General features: G+C 37.8%; 1 protein-coding gene across 8 annotated transcripts in view; it reads right to left on the bottom strand.

The window, feature by feature from the left end:
- The window catches only part of SCAF8 (SR-related CTD associated factor 8), a 104,211-nt gene that overhangs the window by 78,857 nt on the left and 1,124 nt on the right, over positions 1-24,230 (bottom strand). For 6 of the 8 annotated variants that reach the window (XR_015707999.1, XM_087773584.1, XM_087773585.1 and 3 more), the window contains exon 2: positions 733-816. The exons of 1 other annotated variant lie outside the window; for it this stretch is intronic. Coding sequence is in view for 5 of the 7 variants with exons in the window: in XM_087773584.1 (XP_087629710.1) it covers positions 733-816 (84 nt within the window). In the remaining 2 variants the exon portion in view is untranslated. Of the gene's footprint in view, positions 1-732; positions 817-24,230 lie in introns of those variants that run through there. One more of the 8 variants, XM_087773590.1, reaches the window with a different exon arrangement.

Raw genomic sequence — 24,230 nt, 5'->3', positions numbered from 1 at the left:
CTCTCTCTCCGAATTACACAAAATCCCAATGTGGATTTCATTATCTGAAAATGCGTCTGCATTCTCAGCAGAGGAATGTAGATACGAAGAGCGTAAGTTCACGGCTTTTTAGCTTTTATCCTATCCTCAAAATTTTTCACCTCTCCAGATTTCACTGAGCTTCCATTTGTTTTAATGCTTAACACTAATGGCATACTTCTTTCCTTCATCACTTTTCAGTGCTGTTTGCTGCTGCTCCACTGCTGTTTGGCAAGCAACATCAAAAATAAATTCTATTAACAACCCCCCATGAAAAGGTATGTTTGGCATTTATAAAAATGAAATAAAACTTAAACAATTGTATTGATCCAAAGGCACACATATCTTATATTTTCATGTGGGGAGGGTGGGGGGCATTGTAGTTTTATATTTATTCATCTGTTCTCAGGCAATGTTAGTGTTTCCTTTTTAAACTGAGGAAAAAAAACCCTGTCTTTCAGATCTGATTGCAGAGTCAAGTTGGTATAATTCCTTCTCACATATGACACCCAGCAAACAAAAGCAACACAGTAAATTAAGCCTTCTGTTGCACTCCTGAAAATCCCATCACTATCACATTTGATCATAACTTGCAAATTGTACACAGAACAAGGGAGGTGGAAAAGTTCTGCAGGAAGTTCTTTAAGCTATTCAGTTATTTTGACACAGATGAAAAATGGAAAGGAAGTCAAAAGAAGTAAGCCAATTTCTTACCTTTATAGCCTTGATTGCTGCCTTGGTGATCTGTGTCATTTTAGCTTTAGAAATGGGTGGCTTATAATCATTTAGTGAGTACAACTGCCAAAAAAAAAAAAAAATCAGAAATATATTCTGCCGTTTTAAGCAGTACTTAAAAATACATTATTTTTCCACAAAAAATGCCACTCTAATTTTCATCAGATTTTATGTATATGTTACACCAGAAAAGGCATCCTCATTTGAGAAAAAATATAAAGGCCCAATAAAATATAATGTAAGATCCAAAATGCTTAAAAGATAACAGTTTTTTCTTTGCAATGGTCACTATATACCTAGTTTTACAAGCACTAAATACAGCAGACATCTGCAGGTGAAGTTACAAAGGAAATACACACAATACGTAAATACAGTGGCTCTCATTAAGTGTTTCTTTCTAGGGAAAAAAAATTGAATATGCTTGACTACTTTTATGGAAAAATAACAGATGCTTAACCACATACTTTCTATGTTCATCATCATACGCCTGCTGAGTCAAATCTTTTTATTTTCCATTAAGGAAAAAAATCCAGCCCAGTGAGAAAGAGCATGTAGCACTGTTGCCACTTAAAACAGCATATTTGGAAAAAGAATAGACTTCCTCCATTCAGTGCGTTAACTCAGAGAAATAATATATCAGAAGTATTACAAATGCTTAAGCAAAAATCCAGCTGGGTTCCCAATTTTAACACAGCTTTGTAACTTCATTAATATCTAACCACCAAAACAGCCACAGTACACAAGTAACAGAGTTTTGCAGCACTCTTCTCCCAGTGTGCAGTAATAACTCTATTATTTTTACTTGTACATATATCCTAGCAGAAGCAATCCAGCATGACAGATATTCATCAGAAGTTTGCTACACAGTGAGAACTGTACATTAACTAACTTCATAGCTATGACTGATAAGTGGTAATTGGAAAAAACTCCTTCCTTCACACTGAGTTGACTCCTTCATCCAAGGCTATTTACTTGCTCTGAAAACCTCTGATTATTCACAATATATGGCTTTGAACAAAATGCTGCTCTTTTCTCCTTCAACCCTGGGTGTTAACAGACAAGGGACTGTCTAGTTTTTGCTGCTTTCATACATGAAAAGACCAGATATAAAATGCCAAACCAGTTTTAAGGATACTCTTGACTTAACTTACATTGTACTTTTGTTTACAACACAAGTTTAGAAGCACATTAGCTCAAAAATAGAGCCCTGATAATGGGAATGACCATCAATAGACAACTTTTTATTTCCTTCCTAAAGACAGGAAGAATTGGAGCTTTTCCATAAAACAGTCATTGAAACAGAAACAAGGCCAAAAGACCCCTCTCCTACTACATACCCTGAGCAATGCAATATATTGAACTAAATTAATATCCATAAAGATACTAAGAATATCCTTAACTTCCTAAAATTCATTCAACTTTCAAACTGCTAGCTCAGAAAACATAATTCAGAATTGTTTACATTTAACAAAGTAAAATGCAACAGTAAACAGGAACACACAGTGGAAGGGATTAGACAATCTTAAATACAGGTCATGCTCCCCAAGTTGCTTACAATAATTTATTGCTCTGAAGCTAACATATAGATATTCTTCAGTTGTATTTGAGTTTCCAAGAGACAAGGATTTCTTCTCCCTGCAAACACAAGATGCTTTTTTCTATCCTTTCCTGTCAAAACCAGTTTTAACTAAAACTTCGCATAGCTGTCAAAAGACAAACTGAAAAAAAATCGGTTTGTCCAAGTATAAGCATCGGTCTTCTCGGCTTGAAAGGATTTTCATTAAAACAGCAAAATTATAACCAGTTTACAGCTAGCCATCCACTTTTAAAACAACTGTTACTACTTCTCACTAATGCTAATGCTAATTGCTGTTGCAAAATATTCTGAATTACTTACGTGCTTCTTATACAACAAAAAGCAATGTGCTTCTAGAATTCAAATACATAAATGCTCTTCACCACCACAGCAGAAAGGGAGAAAAAGAGGCAGAAAATCAAAAGTCTCCAATCAGTTTCTTCTCTTTTATACTTATAGTTCAGTGCTCAACTTTCAGTTACTCACAGGTGATTTACCAGACTGTGGGTCACTCATCCTGGCTACCAGCGTGCCTAAATGACATGCAACTACAGCTCAACTACTTCTGGGGCCACTACAGCACCAGAAACATTTTGCTTACATTCAGGCAAAGCCTTAGCAGAGTCAGTTTGGGTATTCCTGGTCAGCACTCTGAAAGCCCAAAACACTAGTAAAAGCAATTCACAGATACGTGAGCCAACGTGAAATCAGCTGAGATTCAAGAAGCCACCTTGCCAATCCGAGAACAGTCGCAGCAGAGACAGGAACAGCAGCTCTTTCACCTATGACATACACAGCTATGAGGAGGCAGAACTGCTGACTCACGCAGATATGCTGGGACCACACCTGACCAGTCCATCAGCTTTCAAATGATCAGGAAAAAAAAGGGGATGGCGCGGTTCAAAGCATCAAGAAAGCTACAACACAGTGCTGGGAAACATGGAAGAGTTGCACACAACTGATTCTGAAGCATCAGCTGCATGCAGGCAGGTATCTTAGTACCACACATCCGAATATGCCAAAAACCAACAGGATAATATGGCTTGTTGCTAGCATCCCGTTACTTTATTCCAGGTAGCAGAGAGCCAAATTTAGTATGAAATTTAAGGACAAGTAATTCAAACTAGAGAAATAAAAAAGTGAACCAAAAGAAACAGCAAAATTAAGAACATACTTCTGTAGAGATAGGCTTTTTGGACAATGGATACACCTGTTTCAGGTTTTAACAGCCATTTAAAGGAGAACACAAATCCCAAATTTAGTACCTGGAAGAAGCCAAGGAAAAAAAAAAAAAAATCATTCTTCTGAATTATTTTTCCTTAATTACCTTTAAGAAGCTTTTAATTTCCTATAAATACATTTTGTTTTGAAAAGTACATTCACTTGGAAAACTGGTGATTTAGGTCTGTCAGTGCATGGCAGAAGTCCGAAGCAGCAGCATTTGTACTAGGGACAAAGTGAGGGACCAGTGTGCAACAGCTACTTGCAATTTTGCAACATTTAATGCAACACTTGCTTTTTGCTTTTGAAAAAATTCATATTGTTTCACTCTCAAAATTAAGAAATGTGAAATTTCTTAAAATTTCTTAACTCAATCTTTTAATATTAAACAGAATTTAACTACATAAAACATAGACATTCCCAGCATAGTTTAATCCAAATGAGAGGGCCAAAACCCCACCACCGCTTTTCTGAATACAGATACCCTAACATGCACAAACATCTTCCTGAATACCTGCTGACAGCACACATGTTCTTCGCTCCATCTTCAGCAAATTCATACATTACGTTTATTAATAGTCAAGCAGGAATCCCTTCCACTTAGAATCACAGAATGGTTTAGGTCAGAAGGGACCTGTAAAGATCATCTAGTTCCAATCCCCCTGCCATGGGCGGAGACACCTTCCACTAGACCAGGTTGCTCAAAGCCCCATCCAACCTGGCCATGAACACTTCCAGGGATGGGGCATCCACAGTTTCTCTGGGCAACCTGTTCCAGTGCCTCACCACCCTCACAGTGAGGAATTTCTTCCTTATATCTAATCTAAACCTATTCCCTTTTAGTTTAAAACTGTTACCCCTTGTCCTATCACTACAGGCCCCAGTAAAAAGTCTCTCTCCAGCTTTCCTATAAGCCTCCTTTAAGTAGCGAAAGGCCTCAATAAGGTCTCCCTGAAGCCTTCTCTATTCCAGGCTGAACAACCCCAACTCCCTCAGCCTGTTTTCATAAGAGACGTGCTCCAGCCCTCTGGTCATTTTTGTGGCCCTCCTCTGGACCTGCTCCAACAGGTCCATGCCTTTTTTGTGCTGAGGACCCCAGAACTGGATGTGGTAACCAGGCAGGGTCTCACAAGAGCAGAACACGGGGGAAGAACCACCTCCTTCAACCTGCTGGCCATGCTTCTTTTTATGCAGCCCAGGATGCGAATGGCTTTCTGGGCTGTAAGTGCACATTGCCAACTCATGTCCAATTTTTCATCTACCAACCTTCCCGAGGCCTTCTCCTCAGGGCTGCCCTCAATCCATTCATACCCGAGCCTGTACTGATGCTGGTGATTGCTCTGACCCACGTGCAGGAGGACCCTGCACTCAGCCTTGTTGAACTTCATGCAGTTCATGTGGACCTTCTCCTCAAGCCTGTCAAGGTCCCTCTGGATGGCATCCCTTCCCTCAAGCATATGAACTGCACCACTCAGCTTGGTGTCATCTGCAAACTTGTTTGAGGGTGCACTCAATCCCACTATATCATTAATAAAGATATTAAATAGTATTGGTCCAAATATGGGCCCCTGAGGGACACCAGTTGTTACTGATCTCCATTTGGATATTGAGCCATTAACTGCAACTCTTTGGATGCTGCCTTCCAGCCAACTCCTTACCCATCGAATAGTCCATCCATCAAACCCATCTGCTCTACTGCTAGGCCGGCTAGAGAAGCAAGACTTGGTTGCCTCTCCAGTAATGAAAACTTTGGTTTTTCATCTAGCATAGATGATTTTTAAGACAGTAGCTATTTAAAGAAATGAGATATTCTTCAAATCTAGTTAAAGCAGAATAACTGCAATTTATGCAGGATTATAAAATATGAAAATAAAGAGTTAAAAATATATATGTTGGTTTTGTTTTTTAAACTTGTGCCTATATTCTGGCTCATTTTTTCCTGTATGCCCTTTTGCACAAATGCTTAGCCAAAACAGTTTGCTATAATTATTTCCTGATCATGCTTTTGTAAGGTATTCATGCCCATTGGTAGAAGATAACTGCTTGCCCTCCCATAAAAGAAGCCTTTAAACAAACTAGGAAAAAATGGCAACATGGCTAAATAGTAAAGTCAGTGAAACTAGCTGAAGTAAAATGATATATTTCAGAAAATCAGAAGTGGTATCCAAAAGGGGAGGGGGAAAAAAAAGTGACCATAAGCTCTAACAGGTAATGTGCATGTAAAAAATACAGAAGTCAAGTTCGAGAAACAAACAGGAAAAAACATAAAAACACGCCCTTTTCAGAAGAGAGAAGGAATAGCAGATCTATTAGAGTGCTCCTCCAGGACCAGAAGACAATCAGCACATAAAAGAGGACTCATAGGAGATAAAGCTCTACAGAAAAAGAACCCTTCCCTTCTCTTTTTAGACCCACACTGAGGAAAAACTGTGGAGACTTCCCATGCCAGAATCTTCCTCAAGTGTGTTTATGAGAAGGTAAAGAGCAAGCTCAGAATGTGAAAAATAATGAAGTGCTAGAATGGAATTCAAGAATGAAAGACCTCCTAGCTGTGATTCTTGAATTCTTACTTGAAACAGTCTCAATCTCGTAGCTCTAAGAGACAGGAAAAGCAACATGAATTTCTGACAGAGGTTCAAGGGGAGAATTGGGAAGGAACAGATCATCTAGGTTCAATGTTTGTACCAGAAAAATTTGTATGTATTACTCGAAAGAAAAGAACTAGTGGGTGCACAGATAATTCCATTCAGCTATTGTAAGGAACAGCAACATCCTAGCCTGTTGTCCTTCTCTGAAAGACTCGATGAGCACACTGAGGAATCACTGATATAGTCCACCTGAACTACTAAAAGACATTTACCAAAGATATCTCACAAATGGCTCCAAAGAAACTAAGGGCTCCTAAACAGGCCCTTGCAAACAAATAACCTGACCAATTACACCTTAAAGATAGCCAGCAAACAATCTGAGTGAACGGTCATTTTGTTTACAGTAGAAGGTAGAGTCCCACCTATGCTGGGGACTGTGCCTGTGCCATCACATATATTCCGGATAGGACAGAGAAAGTCAGACTATCAAAAACTGCAGAGGAACATCAGCGACACTAATGAGTAATAAAAAGGCAGACAAACTAAGCATGAGTACACATGAAGTAGTGGACACTGGCTTTGAAGCTGACTATTGCCATTCAGGAACAGGATCTGCTGATACATGAGACGTTTCTTTGAAAGCATCAACTCAACAGTAAACCAGAAAAATCTCAGTAGTAAATGCAGCAAACGGGCTTTTAGAACCACAACATTATTTAGGCAACTGTACTAACCTGCAGGGCACTCTCAACCTCTCAATACTTCTGGAATTTCTGCCCTCCCCTCCGATCGCCAAGGCTGGCATGAAATCGTTAGGGATAATGAAAACTATGGAGAAGCTTCTAAGTGAAGAACAAAGATGGCTAGGACTCTTCAGCCTGCACACAGGATTACTAAGGGGATGGCAGATGCCACTACAATCTGAGTAGTGGAGATCAACTGGGAAGGATGGGACTGGAGGAGCACACAAAATGAGATGAGCAGGGAGCAAATGAGAGCCAGGCTGGTGGATGTGGCTCCAGACTGCCTGACATGGTTATCCTCAGCCTGGGAGGGCAGCTCCGGTGTGCCTCAGAGGGACCTGACTCACTCCTGAACTGTTGTCACCAACTTGCTAAGTCTGTGCCCAGATACCGTAATGAAACATAACCCCTCTTTTAAATAACTGTATGAAATACAGTTAGCTATCTGTATGCTCATATAAAATGTAGCTCTCAGTTTAAAATAACTTATTCAAATGAAGTTGGAACCTTATCACATCAGGCAGCTGCATTTTTCCCACAATAGAAATACAGTTCATTTAAGAGGGTCAAAAAAGAAACAGTGTAATCTTCAAGTGGCAGACAAAACCAGGAGAAGTTTCAGAGGTTTTGAAGCACGCTAGTCACATTTACAATACAAGCCGGAAGAAGAAAGCAAAGGAGCAGACACACACAGCCATTATGCAAACTTCCAAAAACATGCTTTACAGCTGAGCTACCATCTGATTCCGTGAATTATGAAGAAAATCTGCCTAATTCCATTCACCAGCCATCTATCTCCCTTTCTGGATAAACATCAACTCATACAAAACACTTGCCCAAAAACTGATCAGTATTTCTTTAAGTGTCTGACCATGGGTTGATGGGTATCTGACCACCAACGAAACCTGTTTTCTCTAGTTATTTTCATAAGTTCACAGTTGGGAGGACTTACATAGCAAAAGTATTTGCATCATTTCTGATGTGAAAAACCAGTAACTACAGAAACTTTCTGTTGAAAACTGTGGCACTGCTGTAGTGAGCACAACAGTTTGAAGTCGCTTTTTAAAATGTACTCTAAGAGAATAAAAAATTTTCTCCAAACACTGCACACCTATCACCAGTTGACGATACACATACCTATCAAAATCCAGTTCAAAAACCACCTCACATGTTGTTGCATCAATTTATTTTTCCCATTTGTTTAGTAATTGATTTTGCACCAGAAACTAAAAAGAACATGCTAATCTAAACTAAAGCAATATTCATCTCCCAGCTATCTTAATAGCTAATGGGGAGAAACCGTCTCCTGATATTTGCCCACAAAAGCGCACTGCTGCGAAGAGCTGTGTATTCACCCAAGAGTCCCTGTGACACTTTGTGAGCAAAGTCACGACAACACAAATACAACGTCTGGGAGAATGCTGCTTCAGTAAGACCAGCTGAATTGAATAAATTAAAAGGTTAACCTCTGATAAAAACTATAAAAATCCATTATAAAATTATACAAAGCTTTGTTTTGTAGTGTGCATTCGTGAACTATGGCACATCACTCAGAAAACTAAAGGTGAGACATTCCCTCTCTAAAGGTAGATGGCATTATCACACACAAAATTAACTAAGCGACAGAAAGAAACTGCATATCTGATGCTTAATAAAACAAAATTAATCACTTCCAAAGAATGCCAATGTTGAGAAGGAACAAAGACCACACTTCTACAGAATTTGATGCGAGGGGGCAGGGGAAGTATAACACAATCAGAGACAAGTCACGAGGAGTCTGACCGTACTGGTAAGAGAAACCATTCCCAAACTGTTGACTCAGTTTTTGAAAAAAACAGGTGTTAAATAATCAAGTTAGAAAGAACATTAAATGTACGCCTTCCATATGACCTTTTGGGAACAATTTTATTTTTCTTGGTGAGAAAAAGCATAGCAAAAGTAAAGCAAATATTTTCAAGTTACGGTAAAAAGTGCCAGTATTTTTCAACTCGACGCACTTAGTAGTAGTATACACTTGATTGCAACGTCAATGAAAATTTAATGTTCTATCAGTTTATTCTAGAAAGCAGTGGACAAGACTCTGAACTGCCTATCTCAAGTATTCTAGATGACTGAACATGCTCAGCTCCAAACACACTGCAAACAATACTGGAAACTACAAAATACAAATGAACATTAATCTTCCCAAGCCATTTAGAGCTAAAGAAAACACCAGATCAATTTGCAGTGAATTTGTGTGTGGGGAAGTTGTTTTACTGCTTTGCTGTGTGATGATTCCAGCCATGCCCTACACACATCACAATTTTGATAATTAGGTGGGGGACAATCAATAAACTTTAGATAGAAGTATGCCTGTTTGATTAAACACTGAATATAAATCACAGGAAATCCTTAAAGGGAAGGCTTGAATCTGAATGGCACTTCAGGGACAAAATGAGTCCACAAAGATACACTTATCACCAAATCCTAATCTGTCTCAATAAAAGCAATTCCCAGGGTAATGATCTTGCAAAGTAAGAATCAGCCGCCAGCCAAATGGCCATGTAAGCGCGTAGCAGCTTATCAGACAGGTAACACTGAAAGTCTTCAAGATCATCAAAGTAATAGGTGGGGTTTAAGGATGGATTTTTGTTCTGGTTTTATAAGACTATCTCTAAACCTGGTTTTACTGTCTGAATTGTAAAAATAAATTTTGCTATAAGTTTTTATCTTAACACAACTGTACAGAAATATTAACAGAGAGACACAGAGGATCAAACCTGCATCACATCTTCAAAACTATCAGTAATTCCTCCCCACATCTCTTTAGGAGGGTGTATAACAGCTAACCAACCCACCTTGAAATCACGCCTCAAAAAACTTCCCTATCCAGCTGTGCTTCACTCCTCCAACTCTTTGGCCTTGTGTCACACCAAAACATTCAGCAGCATGACTTACTGCCATAGGAAGGTGAAAAACCCCAGTATGGTAGCTTATATTGTTAACCAAGAGTATTGCTTAACAGGAATGTAAGTTGGAAAATTCTCAGTGAAGGACTTGAGACACAGAGACTCAGGTGTGCTTGCGGGATCCTGACTTATGCCCATTCCATGGTGAGAGGAAGACCCTCTCACCATCTAGATATCAAATATGCCAGGTTCCTTTTCCAGTTCCTCCCAAATCTCCTGAAATTGCATATACACTCCCTTTTTTATTTACCCTCCACATCCAAAGCCTCACCAAGTCTTGGGATGTTCTTGTCAAACTTCACCCAGCCCTAGTCAGCTTGGCCATTTCAAGTGCCCAGAAGAGCAGTAAGTTTAGTAGCAGAGACCTGGCAACTGTTTCAAGCTCCCTGTCTAATCATGCCTCTGGGCTGAGCATCAGCAAGGAGCACCCACTCCTACTTGGACCCCACCAAGAAGTGATGGCTGCTCTCAGGACTGCTTTTCCTGTCCCTCTCTGGTTCCCTCTTTTTAAATTGTTTTTATTCTTAACACCTTTCTACCTTCTCGTAATAATTTATTTTTACCTCCTCTTTTTTTCTGTTCTCTTTTGGGTTTTTTCTCCTTACCTCTTCTCATTTTCTTTGAGCTAGGGCATGGTAGAAAATGTGTTATTTACTACACATACCACTAGGTCAGAGAAAACGAATAGAAACAGTATTCAATAGTTGATGTTTATAGAAGGTAGTATACAGTTGCCCTTTAAGTGATACTTTCTTTGCATATTATTTTAGCCACCAGCAACCCACAGCTCAGTGATTCCTGAGCCAGTACCAACTGATCTTTTTCATAAAATTTCCCTTCACAAAAGGAATTCAAATTTATTTATTAATACATGTAAATTTTTAGCATCCCCAACATCTTTTGGCAAAGGCACATAGTTTAATCAAAACCTGTGCAAAGAAACAAATTTTTCTTGATCTGAACCCCTGCTCATCAGTGACACTGGGTTTACCTAGCTTCTGCATTGGAAAAAACAGTGATTTACCTCTTTTGTATCACCAGTATTACAGACCCCTATCTCACCATCTTCCAGTCATCTTTGTTCTAGCCTGAAAAGAATATTAATATTTAGTAATTTCTCACACAGACCTATTCCATTCCTTTGACTGTCTTTTCTGCCCTTGTCTGTACATGCAGTTCTGCCAACATGGCCCTGTGAGGTGCAAACTAGGCTGCACATGGCGTAAGATAAAGATGTAATGGCGGTATAACAAGTCTTTATTTCTTTCCTAATTTCCAGGGTTCTGATTGCTGTTTTGACTACTGCTGAACTTTGAACAGGCATTTTCATTTCAGTTGCAAGGTCTTATTAATTATCAAATTATATAATTCCAGTGCCCATCACTGTGTACATAAAGCAAGGGTTGCCTTCTTCATACTATCTCCCCAGCCCGCATTACCACATTTAACTTGATGAAATTGCAGGGTGCCATCTAACAGTCAGTACAGCAATGTCCTTCTGCAATCCTTCATGGCTAGCCCTTCAGTATCAACATCCTGAATAACTTAATACTGTCAACAAACTTTTTTGCCTCATTATTCTACCCCTTTTCCACAGCGTTTATGAATACATTGAAATGCATGGATTCCCAGCACAAACCCACACAAGATTCCATCATGAAAAAAGACAATTTATTTCTACACGTGAACTTTTCCCTCATCTCCCCTTTTAGCACTCATCTATCAATGTAAGAATGCACTCCTCATGGCAATTCACCTTCTCTTCAAACTTTTTGGGATGGATCTTCTCAACTACTTTTAGGAAATCCAAGTAACGTCACCCAGTTCTTCCCTGTCCATGTGCTTGCTAAGTCTCTCAAAGAACTCTCATACATATATAACATAGTACTCTCTTTCATAGAAGTCACATCAATTCTTCCTCATTTTATGATATTCACCTATGTACTGTTTCAAACAAATTCAAATTCTGCTACTTCTCATCACTTCCAATTCAGCTATCTTTTCTGTTCTTACATTCATTAAAAAACCAAAAACCTTAAGACTCAGTTTTTAGTATCATATCCTAAACCAAGTTTTTATTCCATACCACCCTCTCCATTGCAGTCAACCAATATTATCCAGAAACACTTGGGAAATTGCCCTCACAAGGATTTTGTATGCACTCATTGGACAATGGAAGAAGCATCATTTCCTCATGCATCTCCTTCAGAAATAACAGGTTCCAAATGCAACAAGTTACATAGATTTACTACACAAATGTACATTTAAGTATCATATCCAAGAAAGGAACAGGCTGGCAAATAAAGCCAATTATAGTCACAATTTTGTGTTTTCCTCTATCTGATATAACAATGTCATGATTTGTGCAGCAAAAAGCAATGGTGTTGAGAGCTAAGAAACTAGGTAAAAGGTAATATTCCAGTGTACATAGATGTTAGGTTTAACAGCATTATTTATACTCCCTTTCCCCAACATCATTTTAAATAAACTAAGTCTTATTTCCAAACTTGGAGGAAAAAAAACATGGGCTTGCTCAAAGTTTTCATGAGCTATATAAATTATACGTTGGGAATAAGGGAAAGGCAAAAGGTCAGGTTGATGCTATAGATAAAGCACTGAATTTCTGCTCTGTATTTTTTCTTTAATTCCGTTAAGAAAAGTGGTCTTCAGGAGAAGCATTACTGAAAGTCTGGGAATTCATCAGCATATTTCAAATTTTGATTTTTCAGTAATGCAAACAATATTTTTATCATTATGACTGTAATTCAAAAGGTGCTTAATAAGTTAATTCTACCGTAAATATCTGTAAAAATTTAATTCTATCGTACAGCTGTAATTTACAAGGCAATATACTACACAATACTAAGGTACGGTCTAAAGTTTCTCAAGTGAAGACCAGGCAGCCCACACATGAACTACATCCTCTGTGGATGGTCAGTCGCTTATAGAGCAAGTTACTGCATCTCCATGGAAGGCAATGGCATACTGTGCTTCTACAAAGCCCTGCACTTAACTCCAAGATCCTTCACCACCCTTATTCAACAGGCAAGAGAGCCAGACAGCTATTTCCCTACCAAAAGTTTGAATAAAAATTAGAAGAAAGTACTAACTTTATTAAAATACAGCTTCATAAGTAATATATCCTTTTTCATACCTCTGGCCACATGTTACAAAGGCAAGAGAAGAGTGGCTACGAAATAATTTTTCATATAAGACTAATTTTGCCACTGGAAGGATTGAAAGCTATGAACACCTCTGGTCTCATGTGATCCAAAGGAACATATATTCATATAGATGAATATCTGTTACACTTTACAGCAACTAAGGGAATAAACATTTTGATACTGATACTCTAGGACTCAGACCAATCTCTACGAATGAGATTATGACCAGAAGCAGTGTCAGAGATATCAATTACACATATCTCTACTGAAATATTTTTACAGTTTTCTCTGGCTGCTACCAGGACACAACACTAACCAGACATTGTATATAATAATAATAAATGTCTGCAATTTCAATATGCAAGAGACAAAATAAATACCTATAAGTCAAGTCTAATACATATACCTTAACAAATTACGTTACTTTCTTTCACATTTCAATAGCACTAAATAAATCAAATCCAATTGTACATACAGAAATAGTCACTGAATGGCTTTCCAAATATTTATATCACCACATTGGAAAGAACGAAAAAAGAGTATTGCCAGTCGTTGCTTTAAAAAAAGGACAGAATCAACAAATTTCTATTATGTTGCATTTTACACACTCTCCTGAAATTTAATCTCTAGGAAAAGTTACTTAAATTACATGAGCCCATCCCTCAGTGAACAGGATTTTTCCTTGATGCTGACTAGGACTTACCCGTGAGAACTGTTATTTAAACCCAATCAGCACCTTGTTGCTCTCTGTGCTGCACAGAAATGTTAAAATATATATCAAAGATGTGTATGTAGGATGACCAGAATGGCAGATGCTCCATGCTGCATAAGGTATTTCAGTTTGGAGGGATAACAATGAAACGTTCTTTTCTTCCAGTAATCAATCAAAACAATACGAGTTGCCAAAATCCAACATTAAAAAAAGCACAAAACAAGAGAGGGTTGCAACTCAACAGCAACTATCTTAATACAACTGTTTTCAAACACTTAAAGTTCATGACGTGGTTTAAATTAACAAACATAAGTAACAGTCAATATGCTTGATATCCTAGTGTGTGTCTTCCTTTTACTGTTGCACTTAATTGATTTATAAAATATTTAAAAGCAACCGAGAACACTCACATGAAAAGCTTACTCCCTACACATTAGTTGTATTATACACCACTCTACACATATGTTTGTTTAAAGAGGACATCTGAATATTTATCCTGAGTGTATAAGCAATTAAGTGAAATAAGATGCAAAGGTAATACAGGAGTCCCTCCAGCCCATCACATTTCAGTACATGAAGAAGTCAGGTGTTACCATCACTGCCTTTGCTCACTCATTCTTGTATCAGGAATAGTGTGGCCAGCAGGACCAGGGAGGTGATAGTGCCCCTATACTCGGCACTGGTGAGGCTGCACCTCAAGTACCATGTTCAGTTTTGGGCCCCTCACTACAAGAAGGACATCGAGGTGCTGGAGCGTGTCCAAAGAAGGGCAATAAAGTTGGTGAAGGGTCTAGAGCACAAGTCTTATGAGGAGTGGCTGAGGAAACTGGGGTTGTTTAGTCTGGAGAAGAGGAGGCTGAGGGGAGACCTTATTGCTCTCTACAACTACCTGAAAGGAGGTTGTAGCAAGGTGGCGGTCAGTCCCTTCTCCCAAGCAACAAGCAATAGGACAAGAGGAAACGGCCTCAAGTTGCACCAGGGGAGGTTTAGATTGAATATTAGGAAAAACTTCTTCACTGAAAGGGTTGTCAAGCATTGGAACAGGCTGCCCAGGGAAGCGGTTGAGTCCCCGTCCCTGGAGGTATTTAAAAGATGGGTAGATGTGGTGCTTAGGGACATGGTTTAGTGGTGGACTTGGCAGTGATAGGTTAACAGTTGGACTTGATGATCTTAAAGGTCTTATCCAGCCTAAACGATTCTATGATTCTATGATTCTCCTACCCTTTTCATCTTGAGGAAACACAGTTATGACTTCCATATTTACTGAACCTGAATAATTTGAGATGGAACAACAAAATTCCATTTTAGTTTTCATATATTTGAGCCAAAAGGCATATTACAGCCTATTTACAATTTCCTCTAAACCCTCTTCATTACTACTTTCAAAGAAAGCTTCCAAGTTCTGTTGGTACAGCCTGCTTTTGTACAAATAGACTATGAATGTAAAACTGGAATTTAAAGAAACTGCCTGGATTCAACTCTAGTCTCCTGAATTGCATGCAACTAAGAAATGGATGTTTAGTTCAGAATAGCCTCTAGAACATACTTCACTTGCTCCTAGCCCTTTACAAGCCATAAAATACAATTCCCCTTTTTCCCTTCATAGTAACAGAATGTTTACTGCATGGGAACAAAAAGCTTAGAAAAAAACTAAATGGAACACATAAAATAGCTAGGCAAGACTGAGTGCTTTATGAAAGTCCAAACTCCCAACAACAGAAAGGAAAGATTGATCAAAAAGACCAGACGATCTTTGAAAGCATATCACACATAAGAAAACAAGGAATATAACAGCGGTATTTCACTTTCTGCAATTTTCTCATCATTCCTGCCGTGTGGCTAATTTCCACCATTAACATTTTATCACGATTTTATAGCTAATTCTAGATCACCAACAGGAAAACTGATCAGCTTCAGGCACAACGTCAGTCTCTGTAGATTTCCAGAGGCGAGCTTGTGGGCTGCCCACACTGGAGAAGTGCCCTTTGTTCTTGCTGCAACGCACTGGTTTGGTAAAGAATGGCGCAGCATGGAGTTAAATGCCTTAGAGATGTCTAAATACAATCACACCTCTACAATTCTGAGATATGAAATATAGGGACAGATCCTAAATGTTATAAAAATCAGACTCACACATTTTCTCTGCCAACTGTTTTTAGGGCTCACAACAAAAGCTGTCCTATCTTATTGATTTCAAAATGTTTTCTCCTTAGATATGGTTTTAAATCCCCTGCATTCACAATGAAACTTCATGACTTAAATTTTTTTAAGAATCATGGTTTATAGTGGGTTGGATTTCTCCAACCAATATATTTGTTATATAAATGTTTCTCCTTTCCTGTTAAGTGTTCCACTTCACATTTCTGAAAATTAAGAAGCAGTGGCTACTACCGCACTGGTAACCAAGCTATGAAGATCAAAATGTTATCTGAAGCTGTAATTTAGAGCAGTTTCAGAGAATAACCTATTCCTTTTCATGTGAACCAGCTTTGTTTTGTTAATATGTATAGGAGATTTGGTATTCTGAAAAACTTCAGTCTGATCAGATCTTTCCATAGGCTTCCAACAACCTGGTTAATACATTATAACCTCTTTGGATTTAAACTCTGGAAAATCCAAAGACATTTATAAGCATGATCATTTCTCTTTTTAAAACTGCAATCACATCAATATCAAAATATTAGAATTGTATTTTTATCTATTGTACTGATTTCTAAATTAGCTGTCAAGACAGCTCCATAAAGTCATGCCATGAGGCCAAGATTTTTAAACCAACAGTTTTACAGTGAGCAACATTCAATTTACAGTATTTTGTACTTCTTTAAAGAAAAAACCGAGCCATAGAATAATAGGGATGGAAAGCAAAGGATGCACATAGTTAATTCTACTTCAGTTTTTGAAAGTAACTAATAAATACTAAAACCAGAAAACAAAAAAACCCCAGGGAAATCCTTACCACTCAACTCTAAATGAATGGGTATTTGGAAACATTGAATCCTAGGCCAAATAACACAAGGACACGGATCTTCTGAAATATCTTTCCCCAAAATGCATGCCATTTCAATTATAAACTCCAATTCGAACACGTAAGACAGCTGTTCACTGCCTTGCATAAAACACCTTGTGCCGCTGTCATTAGCGTTTATAAAAGAATATTTACTCCAATCTTTCAAAACTAATGTTATAGACAGAACTTCACAACAAACAAGCTCAAGGCTACCAAAACAGGTGCCTTTCGTCTCCCAGCTGTTGCTATGCTACACTCTCTTACTGCTCATCCACCATCCACCCAAACCACCATTCCTTGCTACCACTGCCTCCTGGATCTCAGCTCTGCCCCTCTGCTTTTAATCATCTTTTGTGCCTTCATTGTAACTGGGAACCAGAGCACTCTCTGCCAACCCTCAAAAACCATCAACAGCACACACAATAACAAAGGTGCCAAGCCTTACCTTCCACATATGTATTTTATTATATTAAACACGTGCATTATATTTCTGAATGTCAAAGCATCAGAAAAATGCCCATCAGCTACTTACTTGTATAATCACAAAGCTAAGAGAAAATATAGCAATCTAGTATTACTCATTTGGAACTTAAAAAAAAAAAAAAACAAACAAACAAAAACCCAAACCCAAAAAACTCATACAATCACGAACTGTACCCAATAAAACCAGGTAAGCTCTGTAGGCAAACTCTTGAGAAAAAGCGGAAAGAAAATGATAAATTGTTGTATATCCATAATTGCCATTTTTGTACAAATGGTAGCTCACTTGCCAAAAGCATAACAGCACAAAGAACAGGCTATTACAAGAAATACACTTTTATGGTGGGGATAAATCTGACAGAGGGTCATGGTGGCAATGCACTCCTTTCCTCTTACTTCCCCCAAATTTTAACAAATCCTTTTTAAATTCTATTTTAAAAAAAAGTCTTCTTTTGGTCAGTGGTCAGTACGATTGGCGAGGACAGGTGAAAACAAGAACTAGTACAGCAGTAGCTGAAGATGCTAATTTGCTCTTACAGAACACGTACCCTACAGTGTAGAAGCAGCTGCTGAATAAGGTTAATAAAATTATCTAGCTGACTGCTGCTGCCGTCAGTGCTCCCACAAAAATACTGCAGAAAAGTAGCTCCAAAGAAGTGAAGAAATGGAAGGAAAGAAATGCACATGCAATTCATGACAAGTTCTGATACAGGAACAAGGACTAATATTGTTTATTGAGTCCAAAGCCAAGCTTGCTGAACTCTGGACACACACGTGAACAGACAATTACACACCATTGTCCCACGCCTCACAATGGAGTTACACCAGCAGTTGCTGAGGCCAGGAACGCAGGCTCTAACCAAGGCTGAATCAGCCACTCGGGATAAATTTATTGGTGGCTGTCTGGAGGTAGAATGATGAACCAATTTTACAAACAAGAAAAAAAGTGGGCCTCTTTCTAGCTGAAAAAAATCCTCATGAAAGCAATCAAGTGTCTAGACCGTATTTTAAGACCTGCTTTATCAAATACTTTTGTTCTGAAATTTTTTTTTCTGTAAGAGAGCCATTTGGATTACTAGACTCCACTATTACAACTACCACAGGAAAACAGACTGCTGATGGCAAACTCAAATAAGACTTGTTAAGACAATTTCAAGTAGTCTGCCAAAGATTGTAGCCCCAGGCATGGTCTTATTGAGAAGGTGAAAATCAAAGGATCTGAAGTCATCAGAGTTCAGAAGTGCATTTGTTTTAAACTACAAAATGGTTCATTGCTCTCTAAATGAGTAGCAAGCAGGATCGATACTCATACTTGTAACTATCCAGTTACAACTCAAGGGTGTTAGCAGAATCCGCAGATCTACATTAACATTACCCTCCCAGGCTCATAGGGATCTAATCTAGCCCACAGTTTAAGAAGAAATTTAAAGTGTACATATCAAAGGCAGAAAAACAATCAATGTCTGTCCTATACTATTTCATGAAAGAAATGGGGTCCTTGAGCAAGATCTACATAAAAAAACCCCTAACATTTTGGGCCTTTAAACACAGCCTTACATGATCATGTCTTTACAAGGCCAGAAGTCAAGATTCTGGGGCTGGTGAAAGTCTAAGGTCAGATCAGTCTTTGAAAATGTGATATTAAAACTGTAAATATTTATTCAGCACACATGGAGACATTTAATCAGGTGAACATCAATTTAATTTTTACTGTATCTTGAAAAGAAAAGGGCTTTCTTTCCCTATGCCCTTTTAACAAAAAGCAAATAGTTGAGAGCCAGAAAAGTTCAACCCTTGCTGGGACACAACAGAGTGAAATATTTACATTTCACTGATACTGCTCTTAATGTCCCTGACAGCAAAAGGGAAATTAACAAATTCTTACATATTTTGCTGTATCTTCAGGGAATTCATACAGTTTATAAAGATTCCATGTTTCTTCTCTGAGGAGCACTACAGGATTATAAAGCAAAATAAAACTGAAAACCTTTTTCACATCCACCCCAGAGGTTAAGAATGAAAAACAGAGTCAACTTTTCAGATATATGTGTGTCCACATGCACACACATGTATCACTGAGTTAATTTTTTTCTTCTGAAAAATAAGAATAGAGGTAAACCAAAAGCTTCTATCCCAATTTGCTACAACAGAATTTACAAATATCGGACCATAAATGTTGTATCAGCTAAACAAAAACGCAGCTTTAAATGTATCATAGTTGCAGAATCCTTCAAAACAGCAGAGGATATGAAAGAAGGTTGCACTTTTTTATGATTGGTAAAATATTAGTGAGAGAGAAGAGGAAACAGACACAGGTTTTCTTATTTTCCCAGCAGCTAGGAAAAAAGCTCTGCAGATGTTCCAGGTGCTTCAGCCAACATGAAACGTGCAGCAGAATCTAAGAAAACTGTCTTGCCAGGGAGTAGCTTACATGCTCTTCACCGTTCCTCATACATAACTCAGTCAAAGCCCTGGCTCCTTATTTCAAAAAGCATCCTTTTTTTCACTCTCCCCAGCTATTCAGGATCAATCTCTATTTAGCATCTTCATGAGGCATACCATTTAGCTTTTTTTAGCATCGACTGGCATTCTTTCATGAAAAAGCCACCCCGGTGACTTAGAATATGCCACTTAAATAAAGTAGTCTAAAATAGAATATTTGATTTACACTTCTATACTTTTGTGCACCTATACTCCAATGCTCAGTAATTAAAATGTGGGTTATTTCCAAGGGTCACATTTCTGAAATGGTAGTCGACTGAACTGTTCCCCCACTGCCACTTAAAACATACCTTCTAAAGAAACATCAAGATAAAGGTGACCAACAGACAATGAAGTGCAAATAGAGTATATAGACAACAGCATTGCCAGCAAATGATCAGTGACTGTTATGTCGCTACCACTGACAAACTTCAGAAGAACTAGTTAACCCAAAAGTAGAAATGATCACTTTATCTATCACTTCTTATCATCTCATGCGGCTCTCACAACCATTCTGGACATCAAAAGCTCACTGTGACTCCGCTTTATGATGAGCTATGTGAGGACAACCATTTTCATTGTTACTAATAGCTGAATCCCAGCCTAGCAATGCTGTAGAGGTTTTAATTGTGACTCTCACACCCTAGAAGACATTTAGATTAACAAGAGAAAAGGCATACGGACCCACATCACTCTTTCAGCAAACTGTAATCACTACCTTAATCTTACAGTGTTTTATGTGCATCCTCATCTTGAAACACTTTAAGATGGAGCATATTCCACATCTCCATGATGACACTGAGCTTTCCATTCAATTCCCTTGTCTATTAAAAGATTAGCACCCAATCGTACAGAGGAGAGGAATTAAAGTTTTTATACAAAACATACTCAAATGAACACGGCATTTCTGAAAGGAATCAGAAGACACATGACTTTCTTGTTCTCAGGTTTCAAGGGAAAAGCTTTGCCTCATTCTTTTTTCCTCCTGTTTTAAATATACAATTGCCCTTTTCACAGTTGCCTCTCCAATATCATAATATACTGTGTCGCCCGACATATACAAAAACTAATTTTTCCACTACATTTCAGCTCAAGTTTGTAGTACTGGATGCTAACAACTATTGTTCGCTGGAGTCAACAATGTAAATTCTACAACCAGGCATGTTTTTGGACCTTTTCAAGGTATCAAACTGCCTTAAGTAGGTTTTACCATCGCTAACCTTCTGAATGGCTGTAGTTCAAAACTGCAGGTGCCAGTCTCGGCAACTTATAAAGTACAAGTAATTTTCAATGATTTAACCAGAGTGTGCACAGCTTATGCATGAGATATTTTTGTTTTGTTTTTAAATAAAGAGCATGCAAAAAAAACCAGTAAGGGCAGCATCATGGAGAGCAAGACTTAACAAAGCTCACACATGAAGAGATGTGTGCCTGTATGTGACTACAGATATTGAGAAATTTTAAATGAATAAAATACCATGTTTAATTGAACTAGATCGGTGAATTACTATTGCAGATTTTAAAGAAATAAGCATCTAAGCTGAATTTGCCCTTTAAAACTTACATAAATGTCCTTTGAAGATTCCTGTTATTCAATACTTAAAGGTGCAGTTAAGATGACTTAACAAAGTATTACTTCAAATATCCAGTTTATGTTGTATTTAAAACTAATTACTGGTCTCAATTTCCCCTAAACTAAATTCTAGTCCTACGACTATTTACATGTCTGTAAAACTATTTACATTTATTCTACAGATTCATATTAAAATAAATTTTAAAAGAATTAAATGAGTTTCAGAATTAAAGCATCGGTCAGTCCTCTTTCACATTTGTCTGCATACATTCTTTACATCATAAAGCGAAAAATAGTTTGGAAATACAAAGCTTGCCACTGCAAAAAGGACAAGTATTGCAAGAAAACTCTGGGGAGTAAAGCACCCAAAACCAAGTTCAGGTACAGTACCTGAAACCAATGTGAGAATGGCTAGATTTGAAGCTGACAAGAAGACTTTAACACTGACCTGACTACATAACAAATACTGAGTTTTAATTATATAAGTCTGCAATTAAACCATTACCATCTGAGCGCTGGAACTGTGACGGTACTCCTGCCTACCTCTAGTCCATTTAAATTCCTTTTTAACAAAATACTTTTTATAGAATATATAAAGAATTTGAAGCATTTCAGTCATTTTCTTCTGTCAAGACCTGTTCTTGACTTTGATGTTGTGCTTTACAGAAAAAACTCAGGGCCTGAACTAAGACCTGGAGGAAAATGATTCTGCAATGGTTAGCCTTCATGATGTCAATTGTAGCAAATGATAATCTGTGTGGTATAAAACACTGCCAATTACCTCAATGGTATACTAAGTCAGTCGTATAATATTGTATTTTCCAGTTGCCAAGCAGTTTTAATTAAATAGTAAAGCATCAACCATTACATGAAAACAATACCAAGCATGTTTTATTTAGGAGTGTGATCATTTCTTATCTTTAAATTCATCTTCCCCAAGACTTTAAATGTTAGGGCTAATTTTATATATATGATTAGGTACAGCACTGACAATGCCACATATCATCGCTAAACATGGAACAGCTTTCTGCAATAGCCAGCATTATTTTCAGTAGTCAGAGTCCAAATAAACTTGAAATATTGCTTTCTAATCAAATTAATGACAAGCTTATGTTAATCACTTCAATTCTGACCATCATACAGGATAGCCATAACACAGGATATCACTCAGCTCACACACACATTTGGGGTAAGCTATACTACCTAGATGGACAGCTGCCTTTATTTTAGCTTCATTGCAGAATCCAAACACAACTCCTTCCTTTAAAAACCAAACAAACAAAAAGAGAAAACCCAACCCCAGAAGTATCCAACCTGCAGACGCAAGTGTTTAAATATATTTGGAATGTTCTTTCTAAAGTGTCATCTGGATTTCACCCGTAAATTACATAAACTGTTGTAAAATTATTAACTGAATGCAAACTGTATAAGAGAAAGTATGGCAAAAGTTTTTCTACAATTTAGTCTATCCCATCTGCTGCTAAATTTAATTTACATCTATTTTAAGCCAAAAATCTCTACAACAGAACTCTGATGTCATTTTTGGAGTATAACATGACTTTAAAACATAACATAAACAAAGGAAAGGATTTTTAGAAGTGAAGTACAAATATTTTGTAAGTTAATCAAAAGCATTTAGGTACAGCACAAACTACAATCTACTGATTGATACACTTCAGCTACTTTAAATGTTTATTAATCATTTCACAGTTCTAAAATGTGAAACGTGTACAGGCCAGTCAGACGGAAAGTTAAGTTAAAGTCAACTTCTGCACTGGGTACAGAGGTGCTAAGAGTGGCTAGCAATGACACTGAGTTTTGTACTGTTTACTTCCAGGATTAGGGGTTTAGTCGTAGCATCTTTAAAACTTTCCTATCAGTGTAGCCCAGCATTCAAATACAGAGACATAGGTTAAAACAAAAACTGAAAGAGAAGTCATAAAAACAAGTCTATTCATAGGTGCTGTCTATTTATACCACTGGAGGTAAGTTGGTTAAAATGTCATTGCCTGATCTTCCGCATTTTCTTTTCTGACAACCCAAAGTTTACTGTTTTTTAAGCATTTCAAAGATTTAGGGAATATTCTAAAGCTCTCCTTTTCAATACAGTTTTCGCCGTAAGTCTTCAGAGTTAAATTATTTTTACAGTACTTATACTTGAGTGCTCAGCAAGTCATCCAGCAGTTGCTTTTCAATGAGAAAGTGAAGACTTTTGCTCACACTAGTAGGTACATACAAGGAAAAGGTTATAATCTACTTGTGTTCTTCTCTTCTTGCGACTAGACTCTTTCTTTTCACCACTTAACAATATAGCACATAAGCCAGAGAAAAAATGAAATAGGGGAAAAAATAGTTTCTAGCATTTATTTTTCTTCTAGTGGCCACAGCGTGATTTTTTTTCCACTTAAGAATTCAAATTGCGTAAAGTGCAACACCTAGAATTGCACATCAGTTAACGGCTGTTCAACTGCTCCTAAGTTATTAGAAAGTACCTGCTCATTTTAAAAACCTATCTTATCGTGGCTTGTAGAAACAACATGGTTGGCACATTGTTCCACTAGAAATCACATTAACATTTTAAAAACCCAAACCAGCACTGCATTACTTAAAACCATTAAAATGGTACTACATCCCTACTGGGGGTAGGTAGAGAAAGGGCAACCAGAAGTCCCAACATGGGAGCAGTCTGTAGAAGTACACATTGTAGCCAGAGCTGATATTTTCTACGGTTAAGGTAAGGAAAAATCTGTTTTTTAAAGAGGTATGACTTCCTATAAAGAAAAAACGTATTTATGTCCCTTGCACTCACAGTAACTTCACAACACAAACGACACAAACTCTGGCAGTGAAGCGGAACAAAGCGGAGTTGCCACAAGGACTACCTTGCGATGAAATAAACATGAACTACCGGCACAAAGGAGAAGCCAGGCGCCGTGCGAAGACCTGAGCCTGTACGCGCGTGCCTGCGGGTGCCGTAGCCCACT

Source organism: Nipponia nippon, unplaced genomic scaffold (assembly GCF_047370975.1).
Source record: "Nipponia nippon isolate SJK-2023a ecotype South Korea unplaced genomic scaffold, ASM4737097v1 scaffold_4, whole genome shotgun sequence".
In the NCBI taxonomy this organism is placed as follows: domain Eukaryota; kingdom Metazoa; phylum Chordata; class Aves; order Pelecaniformes; family Threskiornithidae; genus Nipponia; species Nipponia nippon.
Note: the sequence above shows the minus strand (reverse complement) of the source record. Positions and strands in the feature narration are given on the sequence as shown.